This window comes from Chelon labrosus (genome assembly GCF_963514085.1).
Source record: "Chelon labrosus genome assembly, chromosome: 18".
NCBI classification, from domain to species: domain Eukaryota; kingdom Metazoa; phylum Chordata; class Actinopteri; order Mugiliformes; family Mugilidae; genus Chelon; species Chelon labrosus.
In genome coordinates, this window is record NC_140351.1 from 21,019,495 (window position 1) to 21,041,064 (window position 21,570).

General features: G+C 44.1%; 1 protein-coding gene across 1 annotated transcript in view; it reads left to right on the forward strand.

Moving 5' to 3' along the window:
• Positions 1-2,865: 2,865 nt before the first annotated feature.
• slco5a1 (solute carrier organic anion transporter family member 5A1) overlaps positions 2,866-21,570 on the forward strand; it is a 31,220-nt gene continuing 12,515 nt past the window's right edge. Inside the window, exons 1-4 of the mRNA XM_084566070.1 lie at positions 2,866-2,956; positions 3,420-4,907; positions 20,340-20,472; positions 20,555-20,772. Of these exons, the coding sequence (XP_084422196.1) occupies positions 3,947-4,907; positions 20,340-20,472; positions 20,555-20,772 (1,312 nt within the window). The 5' untranslated portion in view covers positions 2,866-2,956; positions 3,420-3,946. The remainder of the gene's footprint in view (positions 2,957-3,419; positions 4,908-20,339; positions 20,473-20,554; positions 20,773-21,570) is intronic.

Genomic DNA, 21,570 nt, shown 5'->3' on the forward strand with positions numbered 1-21,570 from the left:
GCCCAGACATATTGATTTTTAGTTCCTATTAACCTCCAAAAAGACAAGATGCTACATTTTTCTTGACATGACTTTCAGCTAAACTGGGTAAACTTCCATATAACTTCAAGTAGTTAGCTGATTAGATGAACTGAAGCAATCATTTCTCACACAGACCTCTCCAGAGCCACATGAGACACTGTTTTCACAGGATGAGGCACACTCTTCTTGACAATTAACCACATGTATATGTTTAAAATTAGAAAAATGTGGATATTTCTGATCACATGCATACTATGCATATTTGTGGCTCCTGTTAGATTGATTCGATGAATATGGTGCAACCTTGAGGCATGTGCAGGTAGTACCACGCCTCTTGCCCAGTGTCATAGTTGGTCTCAGCTGGGATAGCTCCAGCTCCACTCTAACATATAAGCTGTACTAGATGATGGATGGTGCAGCCTTGATTTGCCTGGACATGGTGTGTCCCAGCATGCAGCTCACTCAGCATGATGGTTACAATTCTGAGGTCAAAGCACCATCTAGTGGTCATCTTTAAAAACACAACCATGCAGCAGATCCCAGCTTCACTGTTTGAGGCTGTGCACTAGAGGGTGGTGTTGTATTTGTCTCCTCAGAAGGATACTGAATGCTCAGTTTATTCTGCTCCATCACATCATAAATACATAAACTACTTATCCAGCATTGCCGATTTTATATTAATTTTAGGTCTCTTTATTACAATGTATGAGTCTCCTTTAACGTTATCACCCTCCGCAGCGCTGCTTCAACACATAATGATCAATTTCTACATAAAACGGCTTCATTCATTGCCTGACAATATTGACCATTTAAATGGGTTTGATTTCTGACCCCACATGAGCAGTTTTACAGTCTCTCTAATAAGAGGCATTTTCATTGCCGCGTATAAGAGAAATGCGATGTGGCAATGATAGCTGGCAATGAGTGTGGGAACCGATCAGCTAGAAAGGAAAGCCTTGTAGCGGCTCACCTTTTAAAAATGCAGGCATGCTTGCTCAGTGTCATGTTTTCTGTTTGTTTTCCCTCACCAAAAACAGGCATGTTTTGTTCGACTGCTGGCACTTATGGCAAATTCTTCTGAAGCAGGACCGGGCTCCACTGAAATTATCTCTGAGAAAGGCATGACCATATTAACCTTTGAAAAAGGCTGCTGCTGTCATCTGTGAGGTCTCCGTGCGCTCTCTTTGTTTTAAGAAAGGTCACAGGCTAACGAAATGTTCCCAGGCTAACAGGGAACAGTGCAACTTTGCTATAAAAAAAAATCTGTAGACCATGAATATATGGAATATTCAGAATCTTAAAAAAAAATAAAAAATAAAATCTGCTTGATTTGATTGTTTTGCCTGTCCTTTAGCTGAAAGAAACTAATTTCTATCTGCTTTTCTTTTGGCAGCCTTTTCATTTGGTGCTCTTCCTCAAATATAGAGGTTGATCTCTGTAACAAATGGTCCTACACAGCTATACTTGCTCTGCAGCAGTGGCAATAGTTGGTCTCAGCTAAATAATTCTTCTTCCCGTCCCTTGATGCTGATGTGCATTCATGGTGGTTCGTGGTATTGATTACCCCGCAGCGTGCTGAGAGCCAGAGATGAAAACCTCTTGAACAGAGGTGACAGAGGCCTCTGATGGACCACGATGCTTGTCATTGATCCCGTGATTCATCCCTATTCTTCCTCAGACAACAAAGAGATGGCGGACGATCTACCTACACACAGGGGGGGAATAAAGTGTTCCACGGTGAGATGACGTCACAAAAAAACAAACAAACATGTGCTCATCATCCACATCTGACTTTTATTTGAGTTCTGTTCCTCCACGGTAGAATCAAAAGGCTTTGGAATGAGGAGGAAGACTGATCGTCCAACCTATAGTCCAGGAAACTAATTAATGACCTTCGGGAAAGTCATCCATCCATTTGACAGGCTGGGGGAGTCTCTAAAATAGGTAAGCTACATGTAATTGTCTGTTGGAGCAATTGTTTTCCATTTAATCTCCATACTTACTTTCTTTTATGTGTACATTGCTGTTGTTATTCTTCCAGTTTTTATTTTTATTTTATTAATGAATCTTTAATTACATTTCTATCTTTCCTCCATTAATTTATTTATATTTTTTTGGCTTGCAGTTTATTGCGTCAGGGTGACTACCAGGCACAGCGCCCATTGTCTTTATAAGCCTGTGACCAGTCAATCACTGCTATGTCAGCAAGGGTCCCAGCTGTCCACATGACGCAGGGCACTGGGCCGAGAAGCATGTCGGTAAATGAAGTCCAAGAGTCAGCGCAGCCGAAGTTACATTAAGGAAATCAGTGAAGCAGTAACGTTTCCATGACTGTTTGTTAAGTTTTTTACGCCTCCGAGAGTTAATATTACTCAGCACTGTTTCCAAAATAGCTAAAGTCGTACGTAAACGCAAGTTTTACTCGCTGAAAAACTACAAGTCCCAATGTGGCTGGGGTGGAATAACAATTCGCCCACGATTTGAGGCGTTCAAGTTGTATCCCCCGCAGCACAGTTTGAAAGTTGTAAATAAAATTTTAGATAAATTGTTGAATTACGCGAGAAATGCTACGTGTTTCTTAATGGCTGCTTTTAACATTCCATACGAAAAAGCTAATAAATTATTTGAATTAGCCTTGTATAAGTACATCTTCATTTGTAATATCAAGAATGAATACATTTATGGAGTATTAGAGTTTCACCATGAAATTTTCAATATTTTTTATTTTATTTAATGAGCTAACAATGTCAAAAATTAGAATTACTTCCAGCGTTTTTTCTGCGCTGTAAGCGCACGGAACTCCACCTTTTGAATTTCCGACTGTCCCTGAACACATCCCCTCACCAGCAGCAGCAGCAGCCATCCGCATCAAACAGATTTCATTCAGTGTGTGTGGCTGCTCCGGAGACAACAACAGGCTACCTCCCCTCAGTGTGTGAGTACCACAGCCTCCTGAACCTGTAGCCGTACCTCGGAAGTTCTGTCAAATATTATTTTTCGTCCTTTTAGCCGGGGCCGGATAAGTGCCGCTTAATTTCAGTGGTGTCTCTCGTGGAATTTGGTTTTTGCTTCTTTTCAAAGTCATGACTGAGACGTTTGTGGTCAGCGTGGTCTTTTGTTCTCCAGGTATATTTCTCGTTTTGACAAAGGAGAGCCGGCTTTTAGTTCGTCTAGACACCGATGCGACTGTTAGTTCGCGTTATGTTTGTTTTGTTTTGGGGTGGGGGGATATTTTGTCTTGTCTTGTCCAGTAGTTTAGCGATATGAAGCGACCAGTGTAATGCAGCGTAGACTACTACCAGACTGACAGAAGTGGAAAGGGTTGGATTTTATATGTGTATCAATATGCACCGTTTGGAGGTAGATCTAATTGTTGATGTCTTTGTCTGTTTTTCTAGGATGCTGCTCAGCTTTGGGACAAAGGAAACAAAAACGCTTCGAAGCAAGGTTGCCATGTAACAAAGAGCCATAAAATCAAGATCGGCATGAGAATCTAAATTGGAAAACCATACAGACGGACGTTTTTGTTATTGATTATATGTGATTTTTTAAATGATTTATGCCAAACAAGTCGCATCATTTGATAATATTCTCAAGTGTCAAGTCAAATAAGCTGGTATTTTACTAGTTTAATCAAAATACTACAATCACAGTTGTTTAGAGGCTTAGACGTATGTTAGTGGCCTAATGTTTTGCTCTGAGAGCAGCTTTTTGTGACAGATCAGCGCTGCCGTAGATAGAAATGTGGATTAAAACATGCACATAACTGGCAGGGTTCAGTCTGCCTCAGTCCTACTGGCAGGGCAGTCCTTTCTCCAGCACCCAGCCCTGCAGCAGCTCCACAGTGTCCTCATGTGGCACTAGTTACTGACTGACTTGTCAGCACAGCCGGGAGCCCACTGAAGGATAAAACTCCAGCTGCGCCATGACTTCGTCGGACAACGATGAAACGGGGAGCGATCTGTCTGACTCTCTGGAGATCCGTGAGCTCCAGGACCAATACATGGACTCCGAGAACTGCTTCAAGTCCAAAAGTTTACCCATCCTGAATGGGCCGTGCCAGCAGGACGGCAAGGCCGCCGAGCTTCGGCTGGTCAACACCGCCCGTGCCTGTGTGGCCGTGGAGGAAAGGAGCGAGCTCAAGCCCAAAACCCCGGACTCCAGCCTGGCAGAGTCGCCCTCCTCCAGGACAGACCTCTCCCCCTCTTTCTCCAGCATGGTGGGGCTCAGCAGCTCTCTGCCTGTGGAGGGCCACAGACCCGCAGGCTCTGGAGGCAAAAAGCTTGGTTTCTCTCTCTCCCGCCTTATCCGCATCCCAGCCAGGAAATATGTGCAGGTCATCCTGAGTGACTCGCGCTGCTTCTTGTTCTGCATGTGCTACCTGACGTTCATTCAATCCCTGATGGTTTCGGGCTACCTGAGCAGCGTCATCACTACCATTGAGAAGCGCTACAGTCTGCGCAGCTCTGAGTCTGGCCTGCTGGTCAGCTGCTTCGACATCGGCAGCCTGCTGGTGGTGGTCTTCATCTCCTACTTCGGCGGCAGAGGTCAGAGGCCACGCTGGCTGGCTGTAGGTGGTGTTGTGATCGCTGTAGGGGCAGCGTTGTTTTCCCTGCCCCACTTCATCTCACCACCTTACCAGATCCAAGAGGTGAACTCCTCAGCGGGCCACGAGGGCCTCTGTCAGAGCGGCAACGGCAGTGGCCGTGAACTGCTTGACGTTTCATCGTGCCCCCGCGACCAGGAGGGCAACGAACACAACCTGTATGTGGCACTGTTCATCTGCGCCCAGATACTTGTGGGCATGGGGTCGACGCCGATCTACACCCTGGGGCCCACCTACCTGGACGACAACGTGAAGAAAGAGAATGCATCTCTCTACCTGGGTAAGTAGAAGCAGAACAAGAGGTTAGATTAAAGCGCTGTAGTCAGAAGATGCAAATCAGTTCCATCCTCTAATCCATTTTAAGTTCCTCACTTGTGAGTGACGCTAACGGAGAGTGAAGGAAACATGTTTGAACACACAAGCAATTAGATGGTTTCACACAACCCAAATGACCAGCTGCCTTTTATATTTGATGAACTCGCTAGTTAAACACACTATGTAGTCCTGGTGTGTCAGGATGCAGAGCCCTTGGGTTACACAGTTGGCACCAATTTTTCAAGCTGATTTTATCTCTATTATGAGTGGATTAGTTGTTTGTAGTTTGACAAATTTAGAAGACAGCTTTTAACGGGTTTGCCATCACAGGTGCTTACGAGGATATGAGCATGCATGTGTGCCCTGAAGAGTTCATTCCCACAATCCCTTTGTCCTTTTGACTTAATCTCCACAGCATGCAACCTCTGCACCGCACTGAGGTAAATACAGAGACTGCAAAGTCAACCTTGGGCCAGAGCCACGCGAGAGACGCGTGTGTAGCGAGAAGCAGAACTAGGTTGCGTATGATTAATGGCCCAGTACCGTCTGCTTGTGCGTAACACTGCTGTTTCCTTAGGTTCGCACACAGAAGGTGTTAAAGAAACACGTTCTCTTGTGTTCATATTGTTTCGTCTAATCCTGTGTTGCCGTGTTCCTCTTGACATTTATCACAGGTATCCTGTGATTAATCAGCTGTGCCGAGGTTTTACTGGCATTAATGGCTCAGATTGATTGGCTTTACATGCATACAACATACTCTACGTAGCTTATGGAGCAGATTGTGATTGCGGTGGTAATCTCTGTGAGCGCTGCAGTTGGGTTATCAGGACGTGGGGCGCCCCTCAATCTGGTCACACAGATGGTCGCTGTCCCACTGACCTTAGCAGGGGGCTGCAACATTTTTCTTCATCAGTCAATCTATTCGCTAGATTTTTGATTGGTTTCTTTTTTTTATTTAATTGACAGAATATCAGAAAAGAGTGAAAATGACCTTCACAGGTTCATAGAATGAGGCGATGTCCTCAAAAGTGTACATTTATAAGGACATAACCTCCATATTTAAAAGCTGGAACAACAAAATGTGTGCCATATTTGCTTATTTCGGAATTGTTGTTGGACGGATTATGACTAATTGTTTCATTGTGCATGAAAACAACTCTGAAGTGGCTGCACAGCTTTAGCCAGAGTGCCTACACTGGCCCCCATCACAACATAACACATCCCATGAAGCCTGTTCGCTGTCGAGTCCTCCCTCTGACTGCTCCGCTGCCCTCGAGACCCAGTATTGATCAGATTCCTGCGTCACGGGGAGCCAATGCAGCATAGCTATTGAACCGGCCACAGAAACAAGGGGAAAACAGCCTCATCCTCACCTTAGCGAGTTAGCCGGTGCACCACTACTCGAAAGGCTCATTGAGTCATGACAGTCAGGACGTGCCCCCCCCCCCCCCCACCCTTGTGCAGATTTTCATCGAAAACAGCACACATGACCTTGATGGCTCTTTTCAGATTTGTCCCAGCTAAGCATTGTTTAGGAAACAGAGACATGTTCTGACATGTCAGAGGCAGCAGATAAGTGGTGGAAAAAAGTCCTTGATTTTCATTTCAGATACGCAACCATGGTAACGGGTCTTCAGTTGTATTATCCATGTGCTTTCAGGACTGATTTTATCTTTCAGAGTCCAGACAGGGCTGGCTCTTTATGTAGCATCTTGCTTTCATGTTGTTTGAATGTAACTAACCTCCATCGTCCTCCTGCAGAGCGAAAGACTGCGTTACAGTATTGTATCTGTTCACCCCTGAAATCGTCAAACTAATTTCCATATTTGCCCACATTCATTTCAATATATAGGCTACCCATATCCTGAGGAGGTTTCCCCTTAAACTTACCTTACAGTGCCTTTTTTTCCCCTCCCCATCCCCAACCCATTAATGTAAACCCCATCTCAATTTGCACTGGCTCAGAGGGGAGGAGCTGCGTTTGTAGGACAATGCGGTTTACATTGAGGGGTACTTCTGGTGCCCTTGGAGAGGAGAGAGTGTGTGTATACATGTGTGACGGCGAGAGAGAATGTGCGTTAGTTTGTCAGGATGTTATCTTTGTGTATGCATGCGGACACAGTAGGGCATTCCCTCTGACCCGTCACCCCATTTCCCAGCCCCCGGCCCCCGATCGCTATGGTAATATTACGTACTCGGCATCCAATCTTTACCTCTTCTGCTTTCTGACAAAACAGTGAAATCAGAGTTGGCTTGTCTTCTGGGATTTTGTTTTTCCTTCCGTCCTTCCTCGCATTATAAAGAACTGGATCTTTAAGCCTTGAAGCAGCCACTACCATGTACACATTCCCCCCTCTCTCCTCTGCCTTTTCCCTCCCTCTCCTCCGGCTGATTTACAACATTTACCATTCTTGGTGTCACTATGGGGAACGTTTGTCTGCGGCCTTCCCTGAGCAGCCACTTCTTTTTGTGTGGAGGTGGCTCATTGTAGAGTTCGTAGTAGCAGGAAACAAAAGCATTTGAAGAACGTCTCGTTTTCTCTCTAGCTTTGTGTGAATGCTTCCAGTCTTTTAACAATCTGCCGCCTTCTCCGTCTGATTTGGCAACACAATGACCTACAGCTCTAGATGATCACTAGTTGTGTTTCTTATTGTTGATCACTTCCTACCTTTGGATAGTAGCTGTGCTTATGAGTAGGGTAGCGCTTTTTCCACTTTGACTTACAAGCTAATGTTGTTTAGAAGCTGCTACTAATATGGAATGACTTGATTTGCGTAGACTTTATACTACATTAGAGTTCCCTGCAAAAAAAAAACCCGTATATGAAGTCTCCATATTACAGTCTGTTATTTATGCACTATTGTTCTTTTCCTAACCTTTCGCTGTCTAGTCTTTGCAGTCTCTTTGCATGCGTGTGGCGGCCCTCTTTACATGCAGGATAAGGTTAATTGATTCTTCCTGGCCGACAGCACCACTGCCTCTGCATTAACTAGTTTGCAGTGCAGACTGTGAGACCTGACATACTAATGTGCCTGTTACTGGTGTTTTTACATTATTAATGTTTTATTAGGTACTCACGGAAAACCAAGGGTGACTAATGTAGCCTTTGCCTAACACAGTGGGTCTGTGGAGGAAGGGGCAAAAGAGGTGGCGCCCACTTTATGAAGAGAGAACAGCCACAGAGACGTCCTGAACAGCAGTCTTGTCCGCACTCTAACACACATACACACATGCTCTCATAAGCTCAAGGGGTGTGTTTTCTGCTGACAAATTTAGAAGGAACAGTTGCTCTCAGTCTCTCCCCTGACGTGTGTGTAATGTGCGTGCCCTCCACATTAGAGAGAGAGAGGAAAAAAAAACAGGAGGTATGTTTACAGTGGAACCTCACCGTGTTTTCATTTTTTTGTGACTCGGGATTATCAGCCGTGTCCCCGGCACGTCCCTTTCTGTGCTCACTCAGTCAATTTCATTAAACTGTGTGTCCTGTTCTGCTGAGCAGCAGCCAAAGCAAATGCAGATTGTGCACACACAGAGGCAAACACACGAGTCCCCAGAGAACTTGCCTTCTCCCTGCTGCTCCCCTGCCCCTCCAGGCTGACGGATCGTGTTTCAGGATTGGTCTAGGGTACACGTTTGGCCCCGTCAGAAGCTGGCACACATTTAGAAAGAAGGCTGGTGCTGTTTCATCACTGTCCCTTTGGCTTATTGTCACGCAGGGTTTAAATATCTGTGCCCCCTTTTCCCTTCACGCAGTCCTCTTTGCCCCACTGGCCCTCAGGGTTACTCAGCAGGAGGCGACCTTTTTAGCTGCAGACTGCTGAGCTACCAGCCACTACTATTACTATGACTCCCTTGTGACCCCTTGACCCATCTGTGGTGGATCCTGTGATACTGATGACTGATTGTGCTTCAAAAACTGCAGGAAGAGTAGGAGTGACGGAATAAGGGAGAGAAAGTTCAGAAAAGTGTGGGAGTCCGTTTATTTCCAGAGGCAAAGGGTCCTCTGAACCACAACAACTGTAGTGTAGCTAGTGCTGGCCGTTGTCTGGTGGCTATTTTTCAGCTTTGTGTCCGTGTTGTTTTGACAGTGTGGGAAGGTTCCTGTGGAAATGCCACAAGGGGTTTTTATGATACGCAGAGCGACAAGAAACCTTTTGTTTTCAGCTACGCAGGAAAGAAATGGACTTTTTCTTCTTTGTTCTTCCTGGCTCTTTGGTCCACGTTGTTCCAAGAAAACATCACTGATCCCAGACTTGGGTTAAAAAAAAAAAAAAAAGAAAACGACTCAAAATACCTTTGAAGTGGTCATTGTACGGGGACACTCTCGAGTGCTGCTGTTCCTCATAGATTTTGGGACATTTACACTTTAGAAATTGACTTAGAAATGTTGCTTTATGTGTTATAGGTACAATACAGTGAATGCACCACCACCGCCAAAAAACACATCCTAGTCTAACATCTGTAATTGTAAATGGCATCATGTATTTCCCTCTCTTTTTTATCTTTTCCATTTAGATGGGTAAATTTAATATTGCTAAAATCTCCAATGCTATTAGTCTGTCTCCTGACAGATCGAGTTGTGGTTTGAAAGGTTTTTATGCCTCGTGTAATAAAAAACAAGAGGGCACTTCGCTGTAGATGTCCTTTGCCTTTTCATCTCTACTGCCTGAAAACACTCCAGCCTGCAGCCTGCCTCTCTGTGCATGTTCTCTGATGAAGCTAATCAGCATTGTGAGGAGAAGCATGCCCTTCCTCTGCCTGTTGTATCTAGGCAGGAAATGAATTGTTGTCAATAATTACCAGAAGTTTATCTGTCGCCAGTGGCGCTGCACGTCCCGTGATGGATATCAAGACTGAGGGTAATGTTACTATCTCGTTTCCTTGCAAAGACTGGACACGTCCTGACCCGCGTCAGCTCTCTGGATCACAGTTACTGAACGCAGAAGCCCTGTACATTCCACATCGAGCTGAATTACATTTCCCGTGCATCCCATCTGCTCTGCTCAGTCCGCCCTCCGCAGCCTTTAGGCTGTTGTTCGGAGTGTTGTTTTTTTCAACAGAGATGAATAAAATCTTTCTCCATTCCAGTGTTATGCCCTCTTAGCTGTAAACTAGATGCCCATTGTTCTCCTTGACCCCGTGTCACTCAGACAGAGTGCAAGCGAGGGAGGGTTGCTTGAGGGAAGTGTTAATGGCATTTACATAAGTGCACGAACATGTGGGGAACAAAATATTTGTGGTATTTGGGGAATAATGGTGCTGCTCTTCATAAAGAAAGACCCCTCTTTAAATAGTTATTCAAGCAGATATCTCTTGTTTGTGCCACATTCCTGAGAGATTTTATTTATAATTAGGTTCATGTAATGAAACGATTGCATGCTGGGTGTCCTTTTTATTGACTTTTTTTTTTCTCAAGTAAGCACTTGTCCCGCTCTGACCTTCAGCTGCTCTCCTACTGTGCTGGCTGTTCATAGCCTGTCCCATCTGTGTTGAACTTCCTGGGGGGACAGGAGCCCACTCTGAGGGAGACAGATGAACATTTTTTGACCCAACCCTGTGGGATAACCGCTGCGAAGTGCTGGAAAATAATGCATTGTGACCCAAAATGTGACCTGACAGCCTTACAGACAAGGGCGAGTTCTGCTGTGCACATTCATCTGTCCCTTGCAGCGGCTCTGACGGGCTCTGTTGTGCCCATAAACGTAGCATTAAGCTGGTTATTTATTATGTAACGCAGGCTAATAGGCTAACATGTAACTGTTACACAGCTCATTGGAGAGACAGTGTTTTGACAAGAGTGGTCTGCAGATGTTAGCAACTGAGTTAGGTTATTGTGTGAAGTTATGCATAATGATCCCACTGTTAAATACAGGTACTGAGATATGTAATTATATTATTCAAAACTGTTGCACTAATGCAGATTTTCTAGGCTTTTGTTCCTTGCCGTTACATTTTGTGGGGCCAAGTTGTTAGTCGTCTGTAGGCCAGGGTGTGAATGGGGAAGGAGCAGCTGGTGAGAGCTGGCAGGGTGCTCACTCTGTGGCATGTATCTGTATATGTGACAGTGTATGCACCTGCAGTTGGGGGTGGGCTAGGTTTGCAGGGTTGCTGGTAGTTCCTCTTTCAGGCCGTACGCTTGGTTTTCCTGTAGGCATGCAGTGGTATTTGAACATCTGTGTGTCGAGACGGCAGAAAGGTCTGATCCATCAGCGTCACGCTTCATGCTCTACTGTCGCACTGTGTAGGAGGTGCCGATTCCTTTTCTTGCACGCATTAACATAAAATAGTCTGAATGAAAGCATGGCTGTGCTACGCTGTCTCCTCATCTTACGCGTGTGTGATTATGTTCACGTGATCAGGAATCAAAGCTTTCCAGATGGTTAAGATCACAAACGTGAATTAGTGTGTATACATTAAGTCTCTTATCCTTCAAGGTCCTAGTAAATCCAATTTTCCAAATCCAAATTTCACATTGTTGCCAAGGAAAGGGAGTTTATATATGACGCTAATTTAGAAAACTCATGTAGGCATAAAGAAAAACAGTAAATATGATTAAGAATATGCCTTGAATCTCTGGCTAATCTCAGATATGTTGTTATGGTGCCTTGAAGACTTGGAATGAGCTAATGTAGATAATTAAAAATGGTTCTTTGTGAATGAAGAAAACGTTGTTTAATGAGCTCCCTAGTTCTGGAATGAGCATTGTGGAGGATGTGCTGAAGATGCCAAATTGTTGGCTCCAGTTGAAAAAGTGAGGTCAAAGCTTCAGCACCATGGACCAGATTGCTGTGCCATGTCTGTCATTGAGAGAGGCTGAAAGCTGCAGGTGCAAGCTAGTGGCAAACTCGAACCTGCTCCAATGGATTCGCACGCACGGCTCACCAAGGATAATGCGGTTCTGCACCCGGCCCAGATGCCTCATTCACGGCCACTCATCAGCTGAAAGATTATCTGCCTCCCTCTCAAATGCTGGAACATTATCTATGCACAGACAAACACGCAGAGTGTTAACAGACTTGTGTTTGATGCTGGATTTGGGAGCACTCCACCAGTGTGTGGTGTGTTGGTGTGTGTGTGTTTTGGCAAGAGGGAATGAATGGAGGGCAATGTGAAGGTCTTCTCAAACTGTCTGGATGATGTGCAGTTTCGAAATGTCACCCTTCAGTGTTTCATACCGTTCAGCTGCAAAGCTGTGCAGTAACAGCGTGGTGAGTTTTAAATAGAAATGCTTTTATAAGCTGTAATTGTACCATTAATCTCTCAAAACTGGTGACTAATCCTAACCTAAAAAAGCAATTTGTTGACTCCAGAAAGTGGGTGAAAAAATAAAAGGCTCAACAGTGGGTTCTCTGTCTCTAAATCCATCCCTGCCCCATTATATTCTGTATATTTCCAAGGTTCTGACTTGCATTTATCAGACCTTAAAGTAAGATAAACTTAAAATTGTTTGTTTCTTCAAACGTCATAAAACGCATGGGAGCACAAGTCACAAAGAAAGACGGATTAGAGGAAAATCCACAAAAGATAATGGATCAGACAATTGACTAAAAGGATTTACTGCTTGTGAAAAACTGCTGGCAGTTATTAGAAAGTGAACTAAAATGAAATGGTGGGGGCACAAAGGAATGAACACATTTCTCTTTGAATGACGTTCCATCACTAAGCCAGTTAAAGAGAGCCGTGTTGGTTTGATTGGCTTGTCACAAGGGCAGATTGTGAGGAAGAAAGAGTGCAAGATTTCACAGCATTCACAAAAATACTCTTGCAGGTGCTGCAGTGCAACAGTAAATCATAGCTTATTCTAGGAACAATAACTATACGGAGCCGGACAAAAATATAATTTAGAATGGCCATTTCATCAGTTTTCAAGCAATAAAATATTAGACTGAGACAAGCAAATATAACTGAGTCCAAGGAGCCAGGAGCAGTGAAATAAAGTGGAATCCAATTACATAAATATTCCAAAACTATCAGCATGCATTAGTCACAAATAAAGAACTCTAATACAACTGAGTTAAATTGAGTTTTAAAAAAGGAACTAATCTGACTCCCAAAGCATTTCTTAAATCTTGATGTCCTACATGGGGTTTGCCCATCTGACAGTGATGCATTTAGAGGCCCAGTCACATGTTTTACTGCAGCACGACAGAGTGGGCAGCTTAGGTCTGACCTGATATGCATCACTGGCTGGGTTCTCCTTCCCTCACCATGTTCCCAGTTGGTTTTGTAACTTTGCCATTCTTTACATTCAGCCCTTTTCTCCCAGCCCCAGCCTCCTTAAGTGGGTTCTGGTAGATCAGCAGCTGCAGATTTGTGGCCTTTTGCTGTCAGTGCAGGTCTAGAATCCTTAGGCCAGCAACAGAATCAGCAGAAAAACGGTCATACTGTGGCCAAACTAGGGTCTTGTGACCCCACTGATGCACGCTCAGGTAAAGCTGTGGGCGGATCTGGTCCCTCAGGAACGCTCTTGCATCCTGCAGCAACTTTTTCTTTGTGGACCGAGTGAATCTTTTGTTTAAACAATTTTCATGCGCGTCTTATGATGATTTCTTACCTTAATACTGATGAATAAGGAAAAGTGTATTCATGGCTGGCGTGTTGTCTCCCTGACTGGCTGACTACAGTACCGTAGGCTCTGTTCTGCAGCTGGGGAGCAGCTAAAAATAGAGAAAACCCCTTCTTTCCCTTTTCTTCCATTTTTTAAATATTTGATTTGGCAAAGTGAGCTTGGGGAAGCCCTGCATGGAAAGCATAGCGGCTTTCATGAAAAATTAATTACAGTGTACTGTTTGGATTTGTTTCTGCGCTATGAAAGAGATTTGGACGTTATTGTCCCACACTGAGACGCTTTGGTCTAACACAGAACACAGCTGAATTAATTAGTCTGTGACCTGTCCTTATGGTGTCTCTCACATTGGCCCCATCAGTCATGCAGCACATCACCACGCTACCTTCATCTGGATGAGGCAAAAGGTCACTGGGTCACAGTTTTATGTGCAGAAGTAGAACATAGGAGGAAGCGGTTGGTAGGGTAGGCAGGTCTCAGATGCTTATCCAGTACCCCTTGTGACTTGTCAAGTCTATGCTTAAGGGGATTATACAGAAATGCCCCGAGGTAAAGTGGTACAAAAGGCCGATGGGTGGCCTGAATGTTGATGTCTGAAAAAAAAAAAAAGACTTTGATCACGCTGTTCATATGGTTCTTAGAAGGCTTGATAAAGACTTTGCTCAGGGTCTGTACCCGCCTGTACTAACCGCACAGCAGGATGAAAGTTCTTTACTTAATCCATTAAAATCTTCACCACATCCTGCATTTTACTGTACATGGTGCAGCACTACAAGGCGTGCTATGAAGTCTATTCATACAAGTAATATATGTATTGATAGATTAGATTCTCATCTTTTTATCTGTTGTCGTCATTTCAAGAAAAGAATATTGTGTCTTGAACACAATCCATGTACAGTGCACGTTAACAGTATACAATCAAAACTCTAGATGAGGCTTTTATTGGGTGCACTAAACCAACTGGTGTGTCGCTGCAAAGCTAAATCTGCATGTGATTATCACAGAAACTATTTTTGCCAGCTTAGAGCATGCCAGAAAATGGCTTTTTGACCTAATTCTACTATATTAGAACTGTGTGCTGTTCATTTTTGTTGTGTGGCGGAGGTTGGTTGTGAAAAACTTGGGAGATTTTGGAGGCATTAGATTATCATTCCATATTAATGCATCTATGTCTAAACGTCTCACCAAACACCACACTAAAATGTCTGCAGGAGTTGGTGAGTACCAGTGGACTTATGTTGACTTTGGTCTGACTTGATGAAAACTGTGACAGTTTTTTCCTTCTTTAACTTTTCCTTTTTTTGTTGTTCGTACCGCTTCACAACCTATCTCTTGATTTCCATCTCATTCACCTCCTGCCTGCTCCTATTCTATACAAACCACTTGTACAAGTACCCTTATAGACCCTTTTTCCATTAGTCACCTGCTGCTTTATGCAAGAACATGCGCAATCTTACAAAAGACAACTCTTCTATGGTGGGGCTCAGAACAGGATGCATCCTGAGGAGAGGTTATCAACATGTAGCAAATTGATTTGGAGAAAACATGCCCTTAGATTTGTATCCTTGTTTTGTTTGTGTATTGTATAGATAACTTGTGCAAATTAATGCTGTTGGTCACACAGTCCTAGCCCTGTGTATGTATGTGTGAGGCCTCAGTCGGCGTGTGTGCCCTTTGGGTAAAACTGTAAGGTTAGGACTTGGAAGAAGACACTGCTATGTCAGCAGGTTGTCATGACAATGCCGTCATTCGCCTATTTCATTGTCTTTTTCCTCCTCTTGTCTCTCTCTGAGGGGGGAAAGTCACGTGACTGAACTGATCCCCATAACACAGGGGATCATAGAGCGGTGTCCCTCTCTGTTGCTCTCTTTCTCACAGCCGCATCATGCATCGTCTGTCATCTAGCTGTCACCTGCAACTACACTTTCCAAAGAGCTTTAGGCACTGAGCTGAACTACAGTGCAGCAAGTAAAAATGTTGAAGTCTGCTGACATATCACATAAAGTGATGTTATTAAATAAAGCAGAAAGGCTCATTCAGAATTTTTTTTCCTGTCAGACAGCTGGTGTGAAAATCGATTATTATCCCTGGGCAGAGTGAATAGGTAATGCGTGATGCGTAACGCCACATAAATCAACGTGACGTGGCTCTTGAGTAATGCTGCGAAGACAATGTGATTGCATCTTCTAGAGATTAGACGGCTCCCACGCAATGCATTGCATACAAATCCAAGGTCGTCCCGTTTGCTGCCTGCTTTCTATTCCCAGGCTTGTTTAGAGGCTGAGCTGTGCAGGCTAATAGCCAGGTGGAGCGCCACATAATTCATTGAAACGAAGTTTCCAGCCAAATAGCGGAGAAGGATTACAGAGCCGAGCTCATACCTCTGCAGGACAGTGACAACAGAGAAATATATTTCAAAACAAATGAGCCTTTCTCACTGGACTGGATGTTAACGTCAATGCACTTGCATACGCACATTGTGCTCAGTTTGGATTCAGCATGTGTGTAGTTGCAGATGTGATAAAGGGAGAGCCTGACACTGATGGTTCTTCTGTTGTGTGAGTTGTAGCTTCAGCCTTTTAACCTCATTGTCTTCTGACAAGTCAAGTCCTGTCCTTTATTTTGTCCGTGTAATTAAATCAAATCATTAATCTGTGGTAATTAGTTTGGCCACCAGGGAGCTGCTTCATTAGGTGCAATGTGCTTTCTCATCAGGTTTGGTTGCTCTGCGTTCTCCCTTCATTCTCTGCTGCTCTGGTTGAGTCTCACGGGTGAGGGGCGAGGAGAACAGAAGGTCAGGAGAGGTTGGGGGGGGATGGTTGGGCCACGCAGACGCCATTTTATTGTTATGCCTGAAGTTCCGCTCGCAGCCAAGCCAAGCTGTGGAAGTCGTTAGATGCCTTGATAACAACAAAGCACAGTCAACACAATGGTCAACACCTTGAGATACAATAACATCCATCGGCAATTAAGATAATTCTTTCAGTTCATTCTTCTTTTTCTGTATCAACTTCATTCATACCTACAAGCTCTGAATGAGTCAGAGCAGCTCATGAATACATAGAGTCTGGAGGAGCAGAGTGTGGAGGAGGCACAGTGGAGACAACAGAGCAGTGTTGGTCCCTGAAGGTTAGATATAAGAGGGATGTTGCTGAGCAAGCTTTATCACTCTGTTACACAGCAGGATCAGTCACCACAGACTGCAGCCCAGCTCCTCTCCTTTCCTCTCCCTCTGTTTCTTTATGTTCATTCTCGCTCCCAGTCTCAGATATTATTGTTTCTCCCCCTTCATCTGTTTGTCTTTATCTCAGCTTTCTTTCCGTGACACTTTCTCTCAGTTTTTATGTCTTTCCACGTTCTATTGCGTTATTGCCTTTCTCTTCCTGGATTATTGTCGAGTAAATCTTTTCTACCTCTGCCTGGCACCGCTGTCTCCATCCGTCTCAAACATTTGATGGGGTCAATGATGCTCTATAAAACTCTCTAACCTTATCCCTCCTTCACTCTTACCCTTGACGCCCTTGCTCCTCCTCTATCACAAGAATACATACTGGATATGTGTTTAATAAGCTGATGTTGAAATCACTGAGTCGTAATAGATACATTTGTGCTTATTGATGGAGTCGTTTCCAGAGGATTGTGCACATTTGCGTAATAAATATTAATATCTCTTTGCTGATCATGCATGCCTCATGTCAACGTGTATATTGTATTACTTCATCTCATGTAAAGCATAGTAGAAGTACTTTAGTATATTGAAAGTCAGGCTGGTGGGATGATTTAGATGCTGACTTTGTAGAACATGAGAGTGAAAAGCCAATAACTGCAATAGAGAGCTCCTAATCCATTATAGGCACACATGTAGAGAGCTATATGAAATCTGTAATGCATTGTCCTTCACGTGCTGCTGGTGAAGGTCTATTGCGTAATCGTGTAAATTGAGCCATGCATTCTTCACTGGCATGCACCCCCTGCGGTCCACTGATGTCTGCCGCCGCCGCAGCATGTGTGATGCGTGCGCGATGTAGCGCTGCTGCTGGGCCAGCATATTCCTCAATCCGGTGGCTGTGCCCTGGCCGCCCTTCAGGCCGGACGTAACCTCACTGATCCTAAACTCTCCCGGCTCAGCGCCAAGCGGGCAGAATAGGGTGGCGTGTAAGGCGCGGTTTATGACCCTCTTTGTCCTCCGTTCAGGCAGAACACTGTTAACGTGATGGATGGAGAGGCAGGACAGACTTACACTATCACCCAAAGGAGATAAAATATTGGCATCCCTGGGGGATAGAGTTTGGAGGGCAACCAAAGGACCATGCTTGGTGGTTAACCTTTGCCTGAAAACAGACTGGTTGGTTGCGCCTGGCGTATCTGATTCGAGAATGTGTTAAAATGATGATGTTATATTTCAGGGCAAGGTTTTTCTTTATGTTATACTCCACTCCAAAAATGTCCATCTTACCTAGCCATTCAGTTTTATACTACCTTAAAGTGCAGTTAGGTTTATTGCAAGCAGAGGTTTACAGATTACAGTTGACTCGACATTTCTGTCTAGAAACACAATGGTTAGTTGAGTAACGAGTTGGTCAATCAACAGGAAATTAACTGGCAAGTGGACTCAATAAACCAAATACACTTTGAATGTTAGACATTAGAATAGTTTTTGAGATTTATCAAGCTTTTTAGGGGCAGCATAATTGAATCTGAACCTTTCCGGTCTTTGGAATGATTTGCACCAGCACGCTCATTTTTAAACTCGGTGGTCAGGCTCTGGCTGGTGTCATGGTCAGCCTTTATATTGCAGTCTCTGCACATTTTTTACTACATGCCCCAAAAGTTTGATTCACTAGCTTATGTTTTTGCAAGCTGCTTTTTAATTTCAAGATGGAGATAATGAGATAAGACCTCTTGCTGTCCTTGCCAACTATAATTAATAGTTCATTGTCTCCGGGTGGTAATATCCTGTTACGTTGGTGTAAATGCTTTGACTGCCGCAGTGAATTGACTCTCTGACCAGCAGGATATGAGAAATGGCACAGTGAAAGGAGTTAAAATGATGAAATGTGATATGCGAGGGAAAAGGAGAAAGAGGGATGAGAATCTGCTTTAGGTGCTTAGAGAAGTGATTCTTTGTCTGCTTGTGCGGCTCTGTTGGAATGAAAGTCCTCCACATGTAAAACATATCAAATATCAAAAAATATATACATTCAAATGCGCACGTTTTCTACCCTCTCCCTTCGCACGTGTTCATACTGTATGTGCGCAGCAGCTTGTGTTAAGTGGTCTTTGGAGCGCAGGGAATTGACCATTGTTGTCGCATGTTGTGAGTATCTGTTTTAGGCTGATAAGAGGATTTGTCGAAGGGTCTTTTGTCGTTCAAGCGACATTTTCCTCTCTTTCTCTTTTTCCCAATAGTTTTGTTCAAGAAAGCCGTGATTTAATTAAGTCTTGATAGGGATTTGGGCTTTGGGACCATGTTGGAACCTAACTGTAAAACGTTTCTTCTTGTGATTTATTGTCCACTGAGGAAAGGAGGTCCAATAACACCAAAGAGCTGGGATCAAAGAGATGTGAACCACTAGAGTTGCTTTATGCTAACGTTTCATGGCAGCTGAAGCATTTGGGGAAACGGACTGACTAAGATGAAATTGCTTTTGAGTTTTCATTCTGACAAAAGCAAACCTACTTGATGGATGAGAAGTGTGTGTGTTTGTGTGTGTGTGTGCGCATGCATTTCTTATGTAATCTGGCTGAGAGGATGTGTCTTCAATGCCCAGAGAGAGATTAGACATTTGAGTGTTGGTCTGGACACGCAGCACACCTGCTGCCTCTGCTGCTAAATGGGGAGTCTGTCACAAACACCGGCACACTCACACGTGCGCGCATTCTTTGATGGAGGTTTAGTGCTGGCATCCAAGAAAATGACATTTGGGAGATAAAAATTGTGGAACATTTTGTTAGGTGAGTGTATTTACAAAACCGTGTGTGTGTGTGTGTGTGTGTGGGAGGGGAGCAACAGAAACAAATGGTTTGTAGCTCTTTTGCTGGTGAAATTATAACTGCAAAATCTGTGTGTGGGTGACACTTTTGTCATTGACAGAAACCTTTTATATGCACACGCACAAACACACGCACAAACACACACACAGTAATCATAAAGCGCAAAGCCATCCCTTCAGTCACACACATTCACACACACTGGCACGTCAGGCTAGCGGCAATGTTCCAGGTGTAATTATAGAAAGTTTGCCCCTTGAATCCGACTCGTAAATGGCTTCGGCTTGCTTCTCTGCAGGATGTCCGCAGGAGATTTTTCCACTTGTCCAACTGAGGTTATCTAACTTTAATGAGTTTTTCCCTTCCTGTGGCAAAGTGACTGAGTGTGATTGGCTCACCTCATGGTCTCAGACCCCTGGAGGGTTAATGTTTCACCCCCCACTCGCACTGAGGTTTGAGCTGCAGGCTTGCCCTCAGGTCAGTGCGAGACCTCTGGAGCTTTCGGTCCAGTTGTTACCAGTGCTTCATAAGCTGTGAGAAATGACCTCGGGGTGGTGGAGGGTTCCCACTGATCTCAGTGCAGTCTTCAAATATGGTGGACAAGGAATCGGAGGTTATGAACAGCTCCCATAGGTCTGATTTAAACAGTCATAGAGAACAGTGGCTCATTAAGAGCTTTAATGAGGGAAGTGGGAAGATTTGGAGGCTTCTTGCATTAATTATGAGAGTTCATTTAGGCTCCACACGCATCACAACTTACAAAAAAGTGACAATATTTGAAAAAGTTTGGGAAGTGGTGTTACAGATGTCTCTTATAGGTTCTGTTTGTGCTTCTTCTAGCCATCATGTATGTGATGGGAGCCCTGGGACCTGCAGCTGGCTACCTGCTGGGAGGAGTCCTGATCGGCTTCTATGTTGACCCCAAAACGGTCGTCAACATTGACCAGAACGACCCTCGCTTTGTTGGCAACTGGTGAATATGCGCGATCATCCACACCTGCCTCTCTGTGTGATGATCAGTGTGCGTTCAAACTAACTGTTTTTTGAAATTTCAGGTGGAGTGGCTTTCTCTTGTGTTCCATAGCCATGCTTCTCGTCATCTTCCCCATGTTTGCCTTTCCAAAAAAGCTGCCGCCACGCCACAAAAAGAGGAAGAAGAAAAAGATCGGCTCACCGGGCGACGTTTCCAGCGATGATGACGTGATGAAAGAGAAGTCCAGCAGCAAAGGCCAAAACGTATCGTCCTCTATGGGCTTTGGAAAGGATATTAAAGGTGAGAAACTGATTATATCAGCCCTCCTATTCCACCCATAGTACCTTACACAAAGTAACTTTGAGCTATTGATGTACAAACTGCTCGTAATCCAATCAATGACTTGGATTAGTCATGTCATTCAATAGCGTAAGCTTCATTGAGATCTCCTTTAAAGATGTTATTGATTCATGATGGACGAGTGTGTCTACACGGATGCCTAATGAAGCAGGTAATTCACTGTAAACATCGGCAGTTCCAGTTGTTCTATTAACTTTAGTAAACGATTAGTAAACATGGCTAAAGGTCACTCTGTATTGCTGTCAGACCGATGACTGTTTTTTGCTTTAAGTAAAGGACAATATCTTCAGGCATATGCTGTGAGTGCATTGCTCTTTTTCTTTTTTCTCTGAGCCAGATATCTCAGGAATCTCCTGGTTCTCCCTGGAAGAGCACCCTGGTTGAGTTGAGTCCTGCTCTAGTGTTTCCCAGTTTCATCAGCTTTTTTCTCTGTCAGACAGTTTTCTCTCTCTCTCTCTCTCTCTTTTAAATGAGCTCTCGAGGGAACTCTGTCACATTTCAACACACGGGAGTAGACAGAGTGAGCAGCAGAGCAAAACATCGGCACACATGTTTGCTGTCACACCCTGTAATATGTCACAGTTTTGAAATCAAATTTGTATTTAGCGTGGATGCACAATCATAAATTAATGCTCATGTGCAACGACCATTGTTAAAAAAAAAAATAAGATTTATGTCCCGTAACCATGAATGAATGATGGCTTCTTCAGACCACAACTAGCTCTCCTGCTGTTTTAT